Source organism: Elephas maximus, chromosome 6, assembly GCF_024166365.1.
Source record: "Elephas maximus indicus isolate mEleMax1 chromosome 6, mEleMax1 primary haplotype, whole genome shotgun sequence".
NCBI lineage: Eukaryota > Metazoa > Chordata > Mammalia > Proboscidea > Elephantidae > Elephas > Elephas maximus.
Genome location: NC_064824.1, coordinates 57,866,610 through 57,889,691, shown reverse-complemented (window position 1 = coordinate 57,889,691; position 23,082 = coordinate 57,866,610). Strand labels below are relative to the sequence as shown.

The 23,082-nt window shown below is 39.7% G+C and overlaps 1 protein-coding gene across 8 annotated transcripts in view; it reads left to right on the top strand.

The window, feature by feature from the left end:
* Positions 1 to 23,082, top strand: part of RBMS1 (RNA binding motif single stranded interacting protein 1) — a 237,666-nt gene that overhangs the window by 124,406 nt on the left and 90,178 nt on the right. For 6 of the 8 annotated variants that reach the window (XM_049887295.1, XM_049887291.1, XM_049887294.1 and 3 more), the window contains exon 2: positions 10,654 to 10,829. In XM_049887295.1, the coding sequence (XP_049743252.1) occupies positions 10,654 to 10,829 (176 nt within the window). The remainder of the gene's footprint in view (positions 1 to 10,653; positions 10,830 to 23,082) is intronic. The other 2 variants (XM_049887289.1, XM_049887292.1) reach the window with 1 other exon arrangement.

Sequence of the window (23,082 nt, the reverse complement as noted above, 5' to 3'; positions counted from 1 at the left end):
CTAGAGCCAGTACCCTTAATTCGAACTTCTTACTCCTAAACTGTGACAAAAGTGTTTCTTAAAGCCACCCATTGTGGTGTTTCTGTTTTAGCAGCATGAGATAACTAAGATGGGTACGTTGTTTATGGTAAAAGAATGTGTTGCTTCACAGAATTTTTGTATAAAGTTTTATTTTGTGTGCCTTTTTGTATATACCAAACTAACCAAGCCCCTTGCTGTAGAGTGAATTCTGACTCATAGGGCAGAGTAGAACTGCCCCATAGGGTTTGCAAGGAGCAGCTGGTGGATTCGAACTGCCGATCTTTTGGTTAGCAGCTGAGCTTTTAACCACTGTGCCAGAAATCTCAGGCAAAAAGTTAATTCCTTGGTGGATTTTAGGCCAAAAAAAAAAAAAAAAAAAGCCAGAAGAAAATTAAAGCCATTGCCCTAGGCAGTATCTCAGAGACAGTCATCCATTCTTCAGTTTGTACCCTTGGAGTGACTTTACTCAAATACAGTTAAGTGCACAAACACTTACATAGAGATACTTGCATAGAAATACATAATAAAAGAGCTGCTCTACACTAGTATTACTTTCTGTAATTATCCATATCGTACCAACTGTGGGTGGCTGGCTCTTACCTTGAGAAAGAAACAAAAGTAAACATAAACTTTTAAATTATATCAACTCAAAACTTTTTTCTATTGATGATATTTTACTTTGGCTACATACAAATCTGTTGCAAATGGTTAACATGTTTGGCTGCTAACCAGAAAGTTGGAAGTTCAAGTCCACCTGGAGGTGCCACAGAAGAGAGTCCTGGTGATCTGCTTTGGCTAAATCAGCCGTTGAAAACCTTATGGAGCACATCGTTTCTACCCTGACATACATGAGGTCACTGTGAGCTGGAATCAACTCAATGGCAGCTACTTTTTTTTTCTTCAATGTACAAATCATAGCAATGTTAGATAAGGTTACTTCATTTTTTAAATTATTGTAGGCGAGAGTTCAAATACTCATTCAGTTTCCTCAAAATACAGATAATGCTTTTTTTTAAGGCGCTGATTTATGAAACCTATAATATTATAAGCTTCATATGTCCCTCTGCATCTGAAAAAATAGTAGCTATAAATAAATTAATGATAAATTAGTTTGGGTTCTTTTGGGGGGAATCAGCTTACTCATATTATCTTTCCAACTTAATGTTTAGTTAATCATTTCATAATACTTTCAGTAAGTGTTGCTTAATGTGGTGAAAGTATATTTTAAAATAGGTAATTTCCACTGTGAGAACTTTGCCGTCTCAGCGATAATTTCATTACTTACAAAAAATACTAGGAGAAGATACAAACTGTACTGTACGGTGACATTAAAAAACAGCTGGAAGGAAGTTGTCAACGCTGGAATCCTAACTACGTGGGGGGTGAGGCAGGAAATGCAGAGAACTGCGAGGTGTTCTGAACTGTCAGGATAAAAGTGATGTTTCACTTCCCTTAGAAATTTTATTTTTTCAGTTTATTACGAGTAAAAAGGAAGTCTGTTCTTGTCCCCTTTTACATGGTTCTGTAAGAAAGCCAGTGTGAATCTGAAAAGTCCTTGTTTGAGGCTCAGAAGGAGAAGAAAAACAGGCTCTGCACACCTCCATTCAGAATCTAGAAGAATAATTAATGGCACCTGTGAAGTTGGACAGAAATTTGTGTCTACCCTGTTCTGATAGGTAGTTGTTTGGGTGTAATTTGCTTATCATTTTCAGTTTTCTTTTAAGGTCGTTTTGGAGCTATTACAGGGTTCTTTTGTATAAGATATTGAATAGAATGTGGAATGCAACTTTTTATACTGATTACATGTTGAAACAAAAAGATGCCAGGCCACTACTAACATAAAACCAATACATCTACATTATCGAGGTGATTTCAGATATATTTTCACCTTAAGCACACTCCAGTCTGGGGAGCTCAGAATGTTATATTGTTTTTTGTTTTTAAGTTCTGCTTCTTTTGACTGTAGTTGTAATTTTAGTATGGCATTGTTCATCTATAATTTTTTTCTCATAATCATCTGTGACTGAATAGGAAATCAGTGCTTGGCCTAAGTGGTGTAGGAAAATGGCACTGCAGTACGAGTTCTGGCGGCCTTATATCTGGAGGGTGTGACAGACGTCTTCCTTCCTGGGGTCTACCAGTTTAACCTCTTGCTTCATTTTGCTGGCTGTGTGGCAGACAGATAGAGGGCTGGCTGGGTTCTGTGTTGATAAGCTAGAGATGCCAAGCATTGTCCAGCCAAAGGATTTTAGAACTATAAGCAAGCTTAGAAATCATCCAGTCTAACCTGCTCATTTCACAGGAGAGAAACTGAGCTGCCCAGAGAGGACTCGAATTCAGATATTCTGATTTTCCACCCAGTAGTTTTTCTTATACTATATATACCTGCATTTTATGGAGCAGGGAAGGGGGATTTCCCTAATTTAGCTTTTGCCACAAGCCATCTTCTTCATTTGTTGCCTTGAAACGATCTCTTTTCCCTATGACTCCCATTCTACCTAGATTTCAGGTTCTTCCAACTACTTTTCTAGAACCTCTCTCCTCTGCCCCACCCCCAACAACAACTTGCCAGAGCCTGGCCTCTGAGCCAGCCAGGGCAGTCACTTCACTGGCTGTCAGGAAGAACGATCATTCCATCTGAATCTTTTTTGGTACCTCCCCTCCTCACCTCTTGACCCCGCCCAACTCCCCCTCCCCCAGGATTTCCGTTCCTTTTACTCTTAATGACTTTCCATTAATTTTCAGCTCACTCAGCCATCTGCCATTCTCTGAAGCCTTCCTCAACCCTTCTGTCTCTTCCCCTTTCATCCTACTTCCTCCCTGTCTTCTCTTTGTAGAACTCTCGCTGTTTTTAGAAACCATACCCCTTACCACAGGATTATGTGTGACGCAATTAAGGGAAGATAAGGCTAGGAGCCCACTATTAAAGCTTTCCTTCCCAAAGTATGTGTTCTCTGGTAAGGGAGTCTTAAAGCCATTACCTTAAGCCCTTCATTGTCTTTCTGGGCCCTCCAGGTTTCTGGTGAATAACTTACATATAATGCCTTCAGTCTGGTATCTTTGTTGATTTAACCCCCATCCCCCAAGTAATTGCTCTTACAAAAACTAGAACAAATAGCACAAGGCCCAGGGTGTGTTTCCTGGCCCAAGGTTCTCAGAGGGCAGCTTGGTGCATCACCGTGATTCTTGGAAGAACCTATGGAGGGAACAGGACAAACTGGCAGGTTTACGTGCAGGAGCACAGAGCCAGACCTATAAAAGATACTTGGATGATAAGGAATCTGGTTTCTTGGTGGGACCGTGAAGAAAAATTTGTCTTCAGCAATCACACATATCAAAGGTATATTTTCTGTGGATTATCAGTACTTCCTTGCCCTTTCTTTTTACCCGCTTTACCGCCACAACCACCACCTCCAGAAAGTTTATCCAAGCGATTTTAATGTCTAAGGCCTTTTCCCTTTTAAGTTGCTTTTCACTTTTGCAACATGGTCTGTATCCATTCAATCAATCGTGTGTATTCAACAAATATTTGTCTACTTAATGCACATCTTGGCCTAAATGTATTTCTTTTATCTGAAGCCTAAGAAACTGATGTTTTATTTATGCATTTAGGTAAAGAGATTTTGATGTGGAGGTTGCAGTTTTACATGTAAGGATCGGCATCGATAGATATCTTGGAGAGTCAGACTAATTGTGAATCTATTGGGAAATTGTATTTTTAGATTTTATTTGAATAGCTAATATGATACGGAGCTCTCTCTTTTGACAGTCTTAATCCAACAAAAAATATTGAATAATCTTTTACTCAGTTTCACAGTCCTAGAGGATCCAAAGTTTGTTTTCAAACAAGAGACGTTCATGAAGATACGAGAACCAGTTTCATACACTGATTAGCTGTGTGAGTTTGAGCTTTGAGATCCTTCCATCAAATGGGGTTAATTGATATTTGCTGTTAATCCTGCAGTATGGGTAAGTGAGAATCTGTGTGTGAAGAGACACTATTATTCTCCATCAATAGGTGCTGTTCTTTAACATCCAGACCACCTGGAAGAACATCTGCTTTTTGGCTAGTTTCTTAGCTCTCACTTACTCTCTCACTTAACTAAGCTTTCACTTCTCAGCCTAGTGGGCTCTCCCAGCTTCCTAGCCCAGCCCTTTCTTCAGCTACTCAGATGGCTAAAAGGAAACAAAATGTCTTAATTGTGGTAAAATCGGCTCATTTGAGTGTTTTCCCCCCTTTGAAAATTTTCCTTAAATTGTTAAACTTCCTTTACATCTTGAAAGCTTATGGAGGGAAGCCAGTATATGGAATGAGTGTAGTATACCAACCCAAACCAAACCCACTGCCATCGAGTTGATTGGGGCTCATAACGACCCTATAGGACAGAGTAGGACTGCCCCATAGTTTCCAAGGCTGTAATCTTTATTGAAGCAGACTGCCACATCTTTCTCCCGAGTTCAAACTGCCAACCTTTGACCTTTAACCTCTGCACCGCTTGGTCTCCTTATGTAGTATACAGTGTCTTTAAATAGTACTTAGCTTTTTTTTTTTTTAGCTTATGAGACGTTTGCTATCCAGGTGGAAATACTAACATTCCATAGCTGCTCCCTGCTCTCAGGAGTGACTGTAGTGATTTTTTATCTCTGTGTTAAGGAAATAGTTGATGTGTTAAACCTCTCTGCTTTGTGGGATGGTGATGGTGTGTGTGTGTGTTTGAGAGCAGCAGTTGATTGTAACTTTCTTAAACTCTAAGGATGATAGCCTTAACCCCTTAATGGATGAATTATTTTTGCAATTTTTTTGGTGATGTCATGTTTTTTCACTGATGAAATGGATGCTGAATCATTGTGTGTTGGTAGTTTTATTATTATTTGAAAAAATGGGGTGCCAATTGCAAGTAGGCCATACTGGTACCATGTTCCATGAACTACATTGCCAATGCAGTATATATTGGTCCCATGGCCCAGGAAGTGGATCACACCTCCTAGCTACCCTTGAGCCATAAACTATCTTTCTCAACTTTCCAAAAACACACAGGAAATACTAAATAAACATTGCACTTGCTGCACATAAAATTGTTAGCAGTTTGCCATGTTCCATGAAGCACATCAGACAGTACCATTAAAGGGTTAAAGAAGGCTTGATGGAAATTAAAAGGCAGATCCTAAGTTTCTTTTCCCTTCTTGAAGAAGATGCTAAAAGTGTTGTTATTAGTTGCAGTTGGGTCACCTCCAACTCATGGCAGCCTTATGTATGACAGAATGAAATACCGTCTGGTCCTTTGCCATCTTCATGATCATTAGTTTGTTTGAGTCCATTGTGGTCGCTCTTGTGTCAGTCCATCTCAGTGAGGGTTTCCCTCATTTTCACTGACCCGCCTGCCTTACCAACTATAATGTCCTTATTTGGTGATTGGTCTTTCCTGATGATGTGTCCAAAGGAAGCTAAAAGTAAGAGGTAAAAGAGGAGGACGGCTTCAGCAATAAAAGATTGGTCAGAACACTATTCTTTTAGGTTATATTAGTAATAGGAAGGAAGTGAGGGAGTAGAATTTATGACAGGTCTTGTATTTTTAATTGTTGTTGCTGAATAGAAATTTACAATGTCTACAACTACTGATATGTTTTAGTTCACATGTGGTTAATTTTGCTTCTTTTGTAAAGGACCTTTAGACTTCCATTTATGTAAAAAGGGCTACGTGGTGTGTGTGGGGGTGGGGGATGATGGGATGGAGAGGCAAGCAGAATTATCGTGTGTGTGATTCAGATGCACCCATTGTTTATCCTGTGTCTTAGCGAGGGAGGCCCAGGGGGCCTTTGAGGTGTGATAGAGGCGGTGGTGCTGCCCACAGATCAAGTCCTCCCTGAGAGCTGTGGAGCACTCTTCCTGCTGGTGCTCACACCTACTCTTGCAGGGAATGCAGAGAGGGTCTGTTAATACAACCAACCAGTTATTCACCACTGATTTTTTTCTATCAACTTTGGTATGCAAATTAAACCCAGATAAATGTTGCTGAGAAAATCAGATTAGCTCGTTTGACTTCCCCTGGGATAGACAAGAATGTAGCTTGCTGACCTGCCTAAAACAGTGAAATTAGGCCAAAGAAGGCTAAGGTAGACTACTAGGTTGTTGTGAGATGGGTCTCAGCTCATCACATTCCCTAATTAGATTGAATGTGTGTGAAATAGCTAGGAGCATTAGTTGTTCAGTGGTAGAATTCTCACCTTCCATACGGGAGACCTGGGTTCGATTCCCATCCGGTGTGCCTCGTGAGCACCCGCTACTGTCAGTGAAGGCTTAATGTGTTGCTGTGATGCTGAACAGGTTTCAGTGGAGCTGTCAGACTAAGGCAGCCAGAACAAAGGCCTAGTGAAATCAGTCGATGAAAACCCTATGGATTTCAGTGGTCCAGTCTTTAACACGTCATGGGGCTGGTGCAGGACTGGGCAGCTTTTCATTCGGTTGTGCATACGATAACCACAAAAAGCTATAAGTTTCATCTGTAGGGGGCTTTTTTCAAACTCCAAGGCTACTTAGGAGTTTGAGAGGCAAAAATGCAAAAGACCAACCAGTGATGAAAGTGGAGTTTGGTAAAGTAAAATAAAATGTCCCTTTCTACACCTTCCCTTTTTTTTCAAGTTTACTGTTTGTTCTGTGAGTCGGAATTGACAGCAGTTGGTTTGTTTTTTTTTGGTTTTGGTTTGTTCTCATAGTCTAGCTACAAATTGTAATTTGCTCTGAATTTATCAGAGTTCTGAAGTTGTAGTTGAAGACCTGTCATTATTTGCATTTCAGTGTAAGAGTGAGGGTTTAATTCTTTCTTGTTTTAAGTTGTGCCTTCCTAAAATGCTGACTAATTTTCAGCCATAATGTGCTGTACCTTTCAAAAGTTATTTGCAGAATTCTTTCTTTAATGAAAAGATTTATACAGTAGAATTTTAAAAACCAGCCCTTATTTTGAAAGCTTAACCTGTTTAAAAACAAAAACAAAAACCAAGTCAACTGTTCGCTAATTAAAGGCACCTTTGACTTTCTTAAAACATAGCTGCCAATGGTATCAAGTATCACATTGCAGAGAAGCTTAAATTTGGTAATTAGGCTGCAAGAAGATAGGAAAAAAAAAAATTCAGATAGGCTGTTTAGGACATATATGGTGTTTTCAGGTGCCGTTTAGAGTACTGGTGAGGGACCTAGCTATGTTGTCCAGCAGGCCTGGGTTCAAATTCCAGTCCTACCACCACTGGGTGACATTGGCTCACTTTACCTCTCTTAAGACTCCATATATTCTGGTGAAACAATGTATTTCAAATAGACATGCAGGTTACCCCAATCTGGATATACTTGTACATGGTCAAGTTGCATATATATATTAAGGTACCCAAGATGAGACAGAGCCTTGGTTGCACAGTGGTTAAGAGCTTGGCTGCTAAGCAAAAGGTTGGCAATTTGAATCCACCAACAGCTCTTTGGAAACCCTATGGGGCGGTTCTGCCCTGTCCTATGGGATCACTATGAGTCCGAATCAACTCAATGGCAACTTTTTTTTTTTACTTTACAGAAGGAGAAAATATCACTATAATAAATATGGAAGCCTGTCAAACATATTAAATCAGCTATGTAAATTCTGATATGTAAGTCATGATTCTCTTTCTTCTGCCAAAAATAAACACATAAAATAAAAACCTAACACTTTCATGTCCAGATAATCTCCAGATAAATAATAACCCCCAAATATTCCTTTTAATCACACAAACCCATGCCCTGTACACTCCTTTCTGCCCTAGACAAGAGCAGAAGTTAGAGCTGATCCAGAATTGGAACGTAGTCCAAATGTTTGATGGTTCCTTTGCTTCTGTCTTCTTTTTCTAGTGCTGCTATAACAGAAATACCACAGGTAGATGGCTTTAACAAACAGAAATTCTCTCATAGTTTAAAACAAAACAAACCCGTTGCGGTCCAGTCTGTTCCAACTCATAGCATCCCTACAGGGCAGAGTAAGAACTGCCTCAAAAGCCTCCAAAGAGCGGCTGATGGACTCAAATCACCAACCTTTTGGTTAGCAGCTGAGCTCTTAACCGCTATGCCACCAGGGCTCCTTTCAGTAGTTCAGGAGGCTAGATGTCCAAATTCAGGGTGCCAGCTCCAGGGGAAGGCTTTCTGTCTCTGGTGGCTCAGGGGGAAGGCCCTTGTCATCAATCTTTCCCTGGTGTAGGAGCTTCTCAGTGCAGGGATTCCGTTTCTTCCATGATAGTTCTAATTCCACAGTATCCCAACTCAGTGGGATCCAAAGGACGTGATCTGCCCCTGGCTCTTCTTTCTTGGTGGTAAGAGGTCCCTCTCCTCTCTGCTCACTTCTCTCTTTTATGTCTCTGAAGAGATTGACTCAAGATACAACCTAACCCCTGTAGATTGTGTCCTGCCTCATTAACATATCTGCCTCTAATCCTGCTTCATTAACAACATAGATTAGGATTTACAACACATAGGAAAATTGCATCAGATCACAAAATGGAGGACAACCACATAGTACTGGGGATCATGGCCTAGCCAAGTTGATGCACATTTTGGGGGACACAAGTCAATCCATAATAGCCTTCTATTGGTGTAATCCCACTGAGAGGTATGGTTGTGAGGGTGGAGATGGACCTGATCCACAGCATCTTTCTGACTTTTCCAAGTCTTTCCTAAGGTGACCATGTTTCATCCTCCAACAGCTATACCGAACACTTTGAGTCCTTCTATTAGGGACAATTTCTCAGCCATTAATCATAGATGACTTATGAAAAAAATTCAGTCTTACTCTGACTACAGCTATGAGTTCTCTGTAAATCAGCGACCTGGGACAGGAGGCAAATGTGTGTCCTGCTTTCCATCACCTCTGTTCTTAACTGGGTAAGGACTGGGTGATTCCGGTAGCAACCAGCAGTTGTATTGAGTGAATTCGGAGAAGGAACACAGGCCCTGGTGCAGCATGGCTAGGGGCCTGAGGCATCACCTGTGCCAGAGAAGAGACAAGGCCTAGATCTAGAAAACAGAATCTTTAGCCCTTGAGAAAATCCATAGATCTGGTGGAAAGGTTATCAGTACAACTGCTCATTAAGGACATACATATATCGAATAGATTAAGGTAGGATGTGATCTCCGGCACTTTTAATTTTTAAATTAAGCAGTACTGATGTTCCCAGTTTAAATTCAGCCTTCAGTAAATGGCATTTTATGCAGTAACTATTATAAACCCTCTTGCTGCTCTTCCTCTAAAAGTAGAATCTTTCTAGATAAAGTGGACTTGGATGAAATCTTCACAAGAATGCTAGGTTGTAGGAAGAAAAAACTGGATAGTATAGGGCCAGAAGAAATAGGTACATGTGTAGATTAATGAGGATCCCACTGAGTTGGGATACTGTGGAATTAGGATGAACATGGAAGAAACTGGGTAGAGCCGGGAATCTCTAATGGATAGTTGAGGTTGCTGACAAAGTAAATGAGGTTACATTTATTGCAAGGGTCTTATTTATTGTAAGATACCTAGTTCTGCCTTACACATGCCTGATTTTCTTGTTTGTGGTAATACAGATCAAGCTATAAGATTTGAAATTTTTGTTGGACATCTGGTGACGGTGTTTTCAAAGTATCACTCAATAGTCCTTGGGTTAGTGTGTTTATTATTTAGTTGTTCTGCAGTGAAAATTTTCTGTACTGCTGTGCAATTTTTGAGTATTTTTGCTGTGAGGACCCTTGGGGTTGTGCTCACTTCCATCTCAAGCTAAGCCATTTAACTTCTTCCAAAGTCATGTGTGTGGCATAGGGTCAGAGAGCTGTGGTTTCTTTGGACTGGTTAACAGAGAATTCTCCGGCGTGAGTACAATTTCAGACATTCTTCCTGGGTGGCTACTGGCTGTAAAACCACACTGGGCCCCCAGTTACATGGTTTACAGAAGTTGTGTTGCTTGCTGTTAGGCCCGGGACAGTTTCCAACTGCTCCACTATTCTCACAGGGGTTAAATTTCACAAGGTTAGCCAAAGCAAAAGGCCTCATGCCTAGGAATCTTCTCCAGATGTCTCAATGGAGCCATGAGCCTGTCATAGAACTACGTGAAGTTTTCCTTATTGGAGGGCTTTGGTTGAACTGTTTTTTTTTACACTTGAAAAATAATCTTTTTTTTTTTTTTTTTTTGGAAGAGTCATCTTAATAAAATTATCAGCAGTTCTCAATCAAAGGTTCTTCGGAATTTGAAAACCTTCTCAAAAGTCTAATGTTGGTGGTTTCTGAATTTATGTGAAAGTGATATTTACACTTAATTTTGTACAGATTAATTTTGAGTCTTAGTAGATGTGTTCCTTAAACTGTGTGAATAAATTAATCTTACATAGATTTAGTCATATTTGAGGTGCATATAGAAAATTTTGTACTGAGTAAAACCCTGTTATTAGTTTCATATGAAAGAAAAAGGCTTCTTTTTGTAGAATGAACAGTTCTTTTTTAAGGTGTACATTAAAGTTTATATATCAAAGTAGTTTGAGATAATCTGTATTGAATCTTGGTAATTTAGCTGTATTTTGGCGATCATATAGTCTTTGAATGATACTAAATATTTAGCATCCTGCTAACACTCCCCATCTTTCTTTTTCAGCAGTCTCTAGTCCCAGCCCACCCCATGGCCCCTCCCAGCCCCAGCACCACCAGCAGTAATAACAACAGTAGCAGCAGTAGCAACTCAGGATGGGATCAACTAAGTAAAACGAACCTCTATATCCGAGGACTGCCTCCCAACACCACAGACCAGGACCTGGTGAAGTTGTGTCAGCCGTAAGTAGTAGTTGTTTGTGTTGTTTTTAGCTGCTGTATATTTCTTTGATCATATTATAGAGTTATATAAGTTGTATTGTAAGAGAAGTTTAAAAAACCAGTTGATGTGGAGTGATTATGACTCATGGTGACCTCCTGTGTGTGTCAGAGTAGAACTGTGCTCCGTAAGGTTTTCAGTCGCTGATTTTTTAGAAGTAGATCACCACGCCTTTCTTCCGAGGCACCTCTGGATGGACTCAAACTGCCAGTCTTGTGTTTCGCAGCCAAGTGCTTTAGCCGTTTGCACTACCCAGGGACTCCATGAAAATTCTGTTGTTCTTAACGTTAGTTGCTATTGAGAAGTCTAGTACCAGACCATCTGTGAACTCTCAGAATTGCAACAATGAAAGCATTTCCAAGTATTTTCCTTGGATACTTAGTATTAGCATCAGCAGAATACTTATATAACAAAATACATTAGAGCATTCTCTCAATAGAATTTAACTTTATTGGCATATGAGAAGTAAAATAAGAATTTTTAAAGACTTAGAGCTAAATCTTTTTCAGGAGTGGTAGCTCCTCAGGGGTCAAGTTTACCTCATAAGAGAAATTTTAGCTGTCATTATTTGTCAGAAAGGTAGTTACCATCTAACCTTATCCTTTGTGTGTGTAGAACTCTTAATCCCAGCTGGGACTATGTTAGTCTGTCTTCAGTAGCACCTGTAGTTTTGTGCCCCAGCTTGTTTACCCTCTTGCATTTGGTAAGTTGCAGCCTTTCTGAGTCTTGTGAATAAATGTGTGCGTGCACATAAAGTTCTAAAATAAATTCATATTACATGCTAATGTCAATGAATAGAATATAAATATGCTACTTCGCTACATTTACGTTAGCTCACTAAGTAAGAAAGCACTGGTTTAAAGAGCCAGAAGTACTGTACAGTGCAATGATGTTTGTGTAAAGATTGAAAGCATTTACTCACGTTGAGTTATAAAAGCTTACAAATATAACCCCACCTTTGACTTATCCTGTGACAGTAATAGCCCTTTAAAAAAGGAATTTTACAGCTTCTTACATATCCTTATGTACATAAGGAATGTTTCTTATTCCCTGAAAGATATTCCCATGGCAGAGGGAACACCTCATCAGTAGCATCTCATTTCTGTCATCCCAGATAAAATCTGGATTTATTACTTCCTACTTATTTTTTTAAAGAATAAAACACATTTCAGAACTGGGGCAGTATTTGCAAACTGGAACTAAAAATAACATCTGGCCTTCCAGAAGGAGTTGGTGGTTATTTTGTTTGTTGCTTTGTTTATAGAGAGAAGGGGTCGGGTAATACATGGTTCTTTACCATCGGGAGAGCTTTCCAAAAGCCACTGCTGTAAGCACTCTGCCTGAGCCTTTCCCATGCTTTCCTTTTTTGTTAGCCTTTTTAGACTTGGGCTTTAGGCCTTGGCTTCTAGGGTAGAGAAATAATGCCCTGTCCTAGGGACTCCTTTGAAAGCGAGTCCTGCTCTTGGGGTTTGTCATGCCTCGCCCAGGGCAGAAGGAACTGCGCCAAGTGTGCCCTGCCCTATTGCAGCTGTTTGGAGACCACAAATAGGCCTTTTGCTATCTTGTCTGCTGCTGGCCTTTCACTGGCGTCTTCTTACGCTTTATGCAGCATAATTACAGGTAGATAGAGCGCCATAAAGTCTAAGGAGCTAAAAACACAATTACAAAACAAAAGAATGAAGCTGACCCTCAAATTCTTGAGGTGTAAGAGAAGGAGGAGGATTTCAAAAGACAAATTGTTCCTCAGCTAGTTTTGGATTATGTAAGGTGAGTTTTCACATCAAGGAGACAGAGTGAGAAACCATAAAATAATAGAGTAGCACCATGTTTCATATACAGTAGATGTATACTTGAAAAATCAAGTCAGTAATTTTTTTATTGAATCAAATCATATTCCAAGTGCAACAGAAGCACATATTATCATTTTTCCTAGGAAGTTGGTTTTTTTGTTGGTCTGCTTGATGTATGTGGATTTTCTTAACATGTGTAAACATCATTGTATTTGCTGTTATCGATAGCAGCAATAGCTGTTGCCACTGTCACCCCCCTGTCATTTGCAAAGAAAGGCTCTTGCAAAATTCCAGGTTTGATACTTAACTCCAATGATAGTTTTCTTGATATGTATCATACAGAGGGTATCATACAGAGGCAAGACATAACAGTAATAGAGGACTTTATCTTGGGTATCTGCTAGATTCTTCATTCTGTTCAACCCCAAGCATCTAATAAATACCAGATTTGACTTGCTGACAGTTTTTGTCTTAGCATATAGGGAGAGCAAAAAAAGAGCATTACTGTTCTGGACCTAATTGTCTCCAATAAGAAATAACTAGTTGGTGAAATGGAAATGACAAGAACCTAATGGGAAAGTGACTCATCCTAGAGTTTGAAAAACCCAGTGGACATAGTTAAGAGATTTTAGAAAAGTAGGTTATCGGGAATTTCTCATAACTAAAGAAAAGTTTTAGAAATAAAAATTTAATTACTGATGAGGATGCTTTGGGAGGACAGCAACGATTGGAACTAATAATTTGGCTCTCTGTGGGGCTTGGATATTTTAGAGGGTTGTATAACAAAAAGATGGGACACGATACTGAAGAATGTTTATAATAGGGGCCAATTCTACACAAATGGTACCCGAAGGCAGGAGTGACATGAAGATTGTAAAAAGCGGAGAGAAAAACAAAGCACTTTTTAAAAGCTCTTTGGAGTAGGATACACAGATGCTATAGTGTTAGAAGAAATGATAGGAGAAGCAGATGCTGTATTATTAAAAGAGATGACAATGAAATAGCAGCCCGACCCTAAGTCAAAGAGAGACTCATGACACTGGAAAAGGTAGACCAAATGTGGTTAAGAGGAAGGGGGCACGAACTGTAGGGCCCCATACCAGAGGGCAACCAGTTGAGGTTACCGAAAGATCAGACAGCGACAGTAACAGTGGTAATGGTAAGGTGATGTGTATTGAAGGTAGATAAATTTTCTAGGATAGTTTAATGAAAGAAGCTAACCAGCGCTAGTTAATTTTATAAATTGTTAACTGTGTGGGAAGTCATCTTGGAACCTCATGACTACTCCAGGCCGCTGCGACTTTGCTCCGTTCTACAAGGTTATCTACTCAAGAATGCATCAATACAGTTAATGAGTACACTGAGGAGCTGGAATAATCTGGGTAAACAAAAGAATTCATCTGTTACCCCTTGGCCCTCAGGCATTCTTAATTCTCTCTCTTCTCTGAAATCATCTCAAACAGATAATTGACTTGACTGTGCTACCACCTTTACTTTTCTCATTCAGACTTCTTGGGTGAGTTCTCTAGACAAATGAGTTTAAGGCTCTTACTGCTTCCATTTTCTTGCCACCATAACCTTTTGTATTTTGCCTTCAGGTTCTCAACTGAAACCGTACTGGCATCTTCCATCTCTCTCAGGTTCTGTAACCTTTTTCCACTGTTGTCTACCTCCTCAGTTCTTTGCCCTTTTGGTTTTGCTTTTCTTGGCTCAATCCACTATAGCTCCGTTCTGTCATAGGGTTATTCTGTACTGTTTCCAGTTTTCTACCAGATTTTCCACTTGTATGTTTTATTAGCACCTCAAATTCAACATTATCTCCTCCCTCTCCAAACTGTCGCTTTTCCACATTTACTCTCCTAAACTTGAAGTTTCCGAGCAATCTTTGACTATTCCTTCCGTCTTTTTTTGCTCTTCCCCTAGTCAGCAAGTCTTGTAGATTCTTCTTTGGTACTTCCTCTTCTCATTGCCAGAAGAATTGGATGGTCTTTCCTCTCCCCCTAAAATGAGACAAGTGAGAACTGTTTGCTCATGCTGTTACCGCCCCTCAGGTGCCTCCCCATCGCTTAGATTCTTCAAGTCCAAGTTCCTCCTGTCTCCTTAAGGCCTGGACCACATTAATAACTCTCTTCCTCATTTCATTTTATATATTGCCACCTCACAGTTAGCATCCTGTGTCCATATAGTTCTGCTCTTTAAGAGCCTATTTTAGCAGCATGTCCACTGCAGCGTATAATGCTGATGGTGTCTCATAGTCACAGATTTCTCAACTAGATTATAAAATCATTGCGGTCAAGGTGGCCAGCCTTTGGTACCCCAGAATATCTGCCATAATGCTGGGCAAGTACCTAATTCTCAGTCAGTGGTCTGTAAATTAGGTCAGAAAACTAAATCCAAACTCTTTGCCATTGAGTCCATTCCGACTCATAGCGACCCTATAGGACAGAGTAGAACTGCCCCATAGGGCTTCCAAGGAGCAGTAGTGGATTCCAACCGCCGACCTTTTGGTTAGCAGCCAAGCTCTTAACCACTGTGCCACCCAGGCTTCAAATTAGGTCAGATGATGCCTGTATCATAGGGTTATGGTCAGGATTAAATCAAGTAATACTTATTAAATAAAGAATGAGGTCCACTGCCTGGAACACGATTGTCACTGAACAGTTAGTTCGCCTGTTCCTTTAATCCTCAGACTCCCAATTACTAGAATAAGTTTAAATCATATCAACCATACATTTAAAAATAAGAAGAAAAGCATCAGATTCTGAACTTGATAGTTGGGAAAGCCAAGAAAATGGGTTATGTTAACATAACCTCCAACCTTCCCTCCCTTGAGGCATTTTTTTCTTGATACTTGCAGAAGACTAGTTTCAGCCTCATTGGCTCGCCTCTGATTTATTCTGCCATAGTAAGTACTGACCAGACCAGACCCAATGCCGTAGGGTTGATTCCGACTCATAGCTGAATTCAAACTGCTGACCTTGTGGTTAGCAGCTATAGCTGTTAACCTCTACACCACCAGGGTTTCCATAATAACTACTACTGCATGTAAAATCTTCCATTGTGTCCAAACTTTTTTTTTTTTTTTAAAGATTTAAAAGCAGCATTTGCATGTAAGTTTTTGGTCCGTACTTCTTCCTCCCTTACAGTGGGAGCAATTGTGAACATCTTGGTCGGCCAAAGCTTAGGTAGCTTAGAGGTTACCATGCATGGTACTGACATCATATGGAAAGGCCCCGATAACTTAGATGTGTCAACAACTTATTTTAAAGGAAAGAACAGTCTATTGATATTAAAACAGAGGCATTTCTACCCTTCCTGGTTCTCCATCTTTTCTCTCATTTATCTCATTCCCAAACAATTCTTGGTCAACTGACTTTTTTCCTTTCATTCTATAGATTTCTAAATGGTTGTTAAAAACTTACAATTTTAATATGAATGTGAATTTATGTTTACAATAATATTATAACCTCTTACTAATTAAAAGGAAATATTTTTGCAGTATGATCTATTTTCCTGGCTATAATAGCCAATACATTTTCATTTTATGTTCCTTTGTTTCTTGTGTTCTGCAAGTTTTTTTGTTTGTTTTTTATTCTTTTGAATATGATACAAATCTTAAAAAGTTGGAACAGAAAAGCAAGACAGGTCAACAGAGGTAGACATAAACAACGATAATTTAAGACAGAATAAGGTAAATGTTATAATCAGTGCTGTGTTCTGTGAGAAGTCAGAGGAAGGCATTGTTAACCTTGATGTGTGGGGATCAGCATAGGTTTTAGAGAGGAGATGTCATCTTAACCTTAAAGGACAAGGAAGATTTCATCAGGAGTGGAATAGTGTCCCCCAGGCCTCAGGAAGAGCCCAAGAAGTGTGAGAGAGGACACGTCTTGGCACATAGCTGCCACTGGGCAATTGTTAAGTTAGCCAGAGCTCCTGGTGTCCAGAGCGGAGAGTGTGGGCATAGAGGAAAATGGGGTGGAAATGCAGGTTGGGGGGTAGATTGTTAGCACTTAGAATAATAAGCTGAAGTTTAGAGTTTATTCTTTAGTTAACAGGGCAATAGTTAGCCTTTGGGTGGAAGAGTAACATAATTCAGTCTTTTTTTTTTTTTTTTTCTCTCAGATGGTAATTATGACAAAAGCAGGAAAGTTGACTTGGAGGAGGAGAGACCCTTATATGTGAGGAAAGATGCGACCCTGACTCAGGGCAGTGATAGGAAATGGGAAGGGAAGAGGGCTCTGGGACTACAGAGTGGTGTCTTAGAGGTAAGAATATCAGGACTTGGAGCAGGATTAGATTTGGTATAAAAGCAACTACAAAAATGACTAAGATTTAAGCTCTGAATAAAGAGAAAATTTTAGTTGCTAACAGAGAGGGTGAGTTGCACAGGAGATGCACAGATCTCAGGGGTTCCCTCTTAGTCCCTAAATCCAGCCCCTCCTTCTGTTCCCCAGAAGTCACCATGCTTTTTTATGTTGTCCACATCTAAAACCCAGTGACCTAAATGCTTTGCTGAAGCCACTAATTTTTTTTACTGAACACTGATTTTAAAAGGCTATTTTAAGTTGTTCTGATTGCTGTAAAAAATTAGGGCAATTATTCAGGAAAACAAGTACCTTGAAATGGTTTATATTCTTTCTATATACATCTCTATTTCTGTAACTCTAAAATTTCATAAGCAATCTATCTACTGGAAGTTGTTTTTCTTCCGCCATGGAATAAAATGATTGTCTTTTCCATTCCAGTATTTTTAGGGTACTTTTTTCAGGGAAATTTTGAAAGAGAAGTCATTCTAGTAAGGTGGATGTACTTTTTTATGCTTAATTAATCGACTTTTACCCTGTTATGAAGTTATTCGTAACACTTACTCTGAAAGTTCCAGTGGGCCTGCCAGAACCAACATTCTGAAATCTGTAGGTAAATATGATAGTCCTTTGAAATGTTTAGTAACTACATGAAGTGGAAGGGACTTTGAGTTTAAAACAGAACAATGATCCTGCGATGAAGTAGGAAAATCATTCCACCCAAAAGGGACCCCAGCTCTCACTTATAAGTGGAAGTGAGTTTGAAACCAGGTGACCAAAGGTCTTTGAGGTATCCCCAGAGGACCAAGTCCAAGAAGTCTGAACAAATGCTCGAGGTCCCTGGGCGGTACAAATGGGTAAGCACTCGACTCCTAAATGGAAATCAAAGTAGATTTGAGCATTTAGGAGCAATTGTGTGTTTAACTGAATCTTCTTCCCCATTGCATTTATTTTAGAAAAGAAAAAAATAACATACGCTGTACATACATTCTGAGTAGGAATATTCAGATAGCTAAGCTAAACAGTCATGAAAGACACAGAACAAGATTTTGTTGCCTATATTCTAGAGTGAGGCGCCTGGGTCTTACAAACCCAAAGCTGTTGATGGGGAATTAAGTTAGACGCTAATATAAGGACGTGGTCTCTCTTTAAGCTGTAATTTACCCTTCAAGTGTTGTCTTCCAGACAAGTTCAAGAAGTGTTTTGTTGGTGGTGGTGGTAATAATAGTAGCTGTGGTGTACTTAATTAACAGGCACCAGCAATGAAAGACCTGTAGATTTTTTTTTTCCTTCAGTATCCAGTACGTCTCAAATAATTTGAGATTTAAGCATTGTGTTTCAAATCCAAAGCCAGTTGACTTTTTTTTAGGTTTTTTAAAATTATATTTTACAATGATACTGGAAACTATGTATCTAGTAAATTTTCATTTCTTAGATTTGAAACATGGTTTTTTAATAGACTTAACTGACTGGCACTTTAAAAAAAATTTTAACTTCCATGAAGTGAGTTGATCAGTTGTCAGCATAACTGTTGATCACATAAAATGTGTGATATTTTTGTTTCCATTAATTTTACTTAGCTTCTTGCCCATTTACAGAAATACTTGTTTTATAAATAATAGGATTCCTTTTTTTTTTCTTGTTCATTAAATAGGATTCCTTTTGAGTTCCAAATGTTTCTGTTTTGTAAAGCAGCTATTTTTTACCTTCTCAAGTCCTTCATTGATAGGTCTAGAAGTTTGTCAATACAGAAAATACTAATTGCAGTATTTCCTGGAACTCGGCTTGCTCTATTTTTGCTAGCAGAGACAGCCAAGTTATAACTGTTACATGAATAACACAATGAGGGCTTAAATCAAGGGACTTGAGCATTTTGCTGGAAAGTGTGATCTATGATGTGAAGTTTTCAGACTGTCTTTTTTTTTAAAAAAAGGCATGCCAATCTACTGAGTCAAAATGTTGAATCACTCATTTTAATTTAACTCTTCCATCATGACAATATTCCTGTGAGGTTCCACGTAGTCAAATAGTTTAACACATGATGGGTTGGAGACTGAGCAAGATACATCGTCTTCATGATATTTATATGTATGTATGTATGTATGTGTGTGTGTGTTTTTAATGGACATCAAAACAGATTTGACAGTTAGGAGCAATAGTGCATTTAACTGAATCTTCTTCCCCAGTTCATCTCCTGGATAAGTCATATAGAATCATTTTCTTGTTCATGTTAGCTGCTTCATTTCCTTTCTTGGTATGGAAGAATTCTGGCACTTTGGGAAGTACTTTATATACAGTGTACATCTTTGACATGCCAAGGTATAGTCTGAAGACTTTTGGAAATTCCAAAGTTTCACAAAAATAGTTTTAGCATCAAAAATTCCCCCATGAAATACCTACCTTCCAATAGAGAACCATCTCTTTCTTATACCTCTTTTTCTTTTCTGTTCTGTTTTATCTTTATAGCTGTCAATTGGGTTTTTTCTTGGAGAGGGGTGAGCAGTCTCAACAAATTAACATAATATTTAATTCCTTCTCCAGAATTGTTGCATATACAGTCAGGGGTGAACCATATTGAAATATAGACTCTGAGTGTCAGGCTGTACTTCTTCACTGGCTGTCTGACTCACCCCTCTCTCTCTAAGGGTGCCCACAATTCAAATATGTGCTTCAACAAAATTAAAAATAACTACAGGCCAAAGACTCTTGCTTGTTGTTCATGAGTAGTTGAAACCTCCAATGTTAGATTTATTATTGCCAGGTACCCACTGTATGCATGTGTTTGACTCTGCAGATGTTTTGGCAAAAAATCTCAGTTGTGTCCATTTTCTGATTTCTTCTGGATTTTTAGAAACTTAGCCAGTCCTCCTTATTCTCAACTGGCTTTTTCTTTATGTTTTTTTGTTGTTGTTGTTGTTGTTGTTAACGGCTAGGCCTGCTGAAAGCCCCCGGGTGAAGCAAATGGTTAAGCATGGGACGACTAGCCAAATGGTTGGCAGTTCAAACCCATCCAGAGGCACTTCCCAGGCAGTCCTGGCGATCTGCTTGTGACAGGCCAGAGCCTGGAACACCCTATGGAGCAGTTCTGCTCTGCACCTGTGGGTCGCCGCCGTGAGTCGGAATCAGTTCCGTGGCAACTAACAACAGTAACGACAGGCATGCTGGAGAGCTGTTCTCCCCCTCGGTGCCCAAATACTGCAGAAGTTGCTGGCAAGCCGGCTTTGACATTAGCCTTAGCAGAAGTTAATTGGGAAGCCAGCACTGAAAATAATGACCCTAAGCACAAGAATTTCTTTTTTTTTTTAATCTTTGTCTCCTTCTCCGTGAGTGCTGATGGAATTTATATCCATCCAGTGTTCATTTTATATGGCAGCAGCTTGGGGGTTTTTAACTGTTATATGAAGAGAAGATGGTGCCATCAGGAATAAAAGCCTCTAAAATCTTTATTTGGCCTTTGGTTTTATTTAGAATTTCTTTATTGGACTACCATGGAAGTTAGGAATATTTTCTGTCTTCATTTCATAATACATGTTTGTGGGGCGGGGGGGAACTTGTGTAAATGTGTTAAGTGCCTAAATAATAATGCTAGCAGCTAACATTTGTCAGTTGCTTACTGTGTACCAGTTACTGTGCCAAGTGCTTAATTTTTAGAACAACTTTATGAGCAGTATTATTATCCCCATTTTAAAGTTGAAGTGGAGAGAGGTTACTTTTTCTTATTGCTCGAGATCATACAGCTGATGGCGGGGGAGCCGGAACTTGAGTTCTGACTTCAGAGTCCATGTTCTGACCACTATGCTTTACAACCTCACCAAATATACCATGCGTGCCAGGTCTTCTTCATCGCCCCATATCAATGTCTGTGTTCCTCGTGTACTCCAGGCTACAGAAAGACCCGTTTCTCCAGGATGCTTAAAGAGATATTTTGCTATGATATATGGAACAAGATTTTGTTAGAAAAATGAGCTCTTCATAAGTCCTCTTGAATATCCAAACAGAATCAGAAGCTCAGGGCAGAGGTAGAAGGATACAGGAGTAACCTGTTTTTCCTAGCATCTGACAGAGTAATCCCTTTTAATGTAGCTAATGATATGAACCTCAGTTCCTGGGTAGCTGTCTAATGTGCAACTCTACAAGATTACACAGCACAGAAAAGATGCCTAGTTTGTAATTTGCTTGATGTCTGATATACAAAAAGAAAGTTTCTCTTAAGGATCATTGTCTAGCGCATCCCAATAGCACTGCTTTAGAAAGTAATGGGCACATAACCAAAAACCAAACGAGTTGCTGTCAAGTTGCCTCCAAATCTTGGTGATCCATGTGTGTCAGAGAACTGTGCTCCGTAAGGTTTTTCAGTGGCTGATGTTTGAGAAGTAGATTGCCAGACCTTTTTTTCCAAGGAGCTCTTTGTGGACTTGGAACCTTACGGTTAGCAGCCTAGCGTGTTAACCATTTCCACCACTCAGGGACTCCAATGGGTGTGTAAAACCAAACCAAACCCAGTGCTGTCAAGTTGATTCCAACTCATAACAGCCCTGTAGGGCAGAGCAGAACTGCCTCACAGAGTTTCCAAGAAGCGGCTGGTGGATTCAGACTGCCAACATTTTGGTTAGTGCCATGCTCTTAACCACTCTGCCACCAGGGCACCAATGGGCATATGTTGTCGTTGTTAGGTGCCCTCAAGTCGATTCTGACTCACAGCAACCCTGTGTACAGCAGAACGAAACACTGCCGAGTCCTGTACCATCCTCACAATCGTTGTTATGTTTGAGCCCATTGTTGCAGCTACTGTGTCAATCTATCTTATTGAGGGTCGTCCTAATTTTCGCTGGCCTTCTGCTTTACCAAGCATGATGTCCTTCTCCAGGGACTGATCCCTCCTGATAAAATGTCTACAGTATCTGAGACATAGTCTAGTCTCGCCATCCTCGCTTCCAAGGAGCACTCTGGTTGAACTTCTTCCAAGACAGATTTGTTTGTTCTTTTGGCAGTCCACGATATATTCTTCGCCAGCACCACAATTCAAAGGTGTCAGTTGTTCTTCGGTCTTGATTATTCATTGTCCAGCTTTCACATGCACATGAGGCAATTGAAAACACCATGGCTTGGGTCAGGTACACCTTAGTGTTCAAGGAGACATCTTTGCTTTTCAACGCTTTAAAGAGGTCTTTTGCATCAGATTTGTCCAATGTAATGTGTCTTGATTTCTTGACTGCTGCTTACATGGGTGTTGATTGTGGATCCAAGAAAAATGAAATCCTTGACAACTTCCATCTTTTCTTCGTTTATCATGATGTTGCTTATTGGTCCAGTTGTGAGGACTTTTGTTTTCTTTACATCAAGGTGTAATCTGTACTGAAGGGTATGGTCTTTGATCTTCATTAGCGTTTCAAGTCCTTTTCACTTTCAGCAAGCAAGGTTGTGTCATCTCCATAACGCAGGTTGTTAATGGGTCTTCCTCCAATTCTGATGCCCTGTTTCTCTTCATATAGTCCAGCTTCTTGGATTATTTGCTCAACATATAGATTGAATAGGCATATAGTAGCATTGTAATTTTGCTCTGATTATTAACCTAGTAAACACTGCACAGGACTGAGTAGTGTTTTGTTTTGTTGTACACAGGGTCACTATGAGTTGGAGCCAAGTCAGTGGCACCTAACAACAACATGATTGTAAATCTGATTAAAACATAAGAGTAAGCCACTCTGGGGGAGAAATTAAACAAGTAGAAGTGAGTGGTGAATACCATTTTTACCAACTTTAATAAATATTTAGCAAGCATCATGCCAGTGATTTTACTAGAGAGTGTACTGAGACACATTTCCTTCTCATAACGAGGTTCTTGTCTTGTAAAGAAACTGAACTTCACATGTAATGTCGTCCAGAATGTGACAAGTATTGTGGGAGAGATAGAAAGTGCTACAGAGATGACACACTAGGGAGAGATGGCATGTAACTGCAAGCATCAGGAAAAGCTTGACATTTGAATAAATCTCCAGGGTGGAGTAAGTAGCTCAAGCCCCAGACTGAAGACAGGACTAGTTTGGCTGCCTGTCTTGCCTGGTATTCATTGGGGTCATACTGTGGGGGAACTTGAATACCAGAGCAAGACTTGTGTTTTA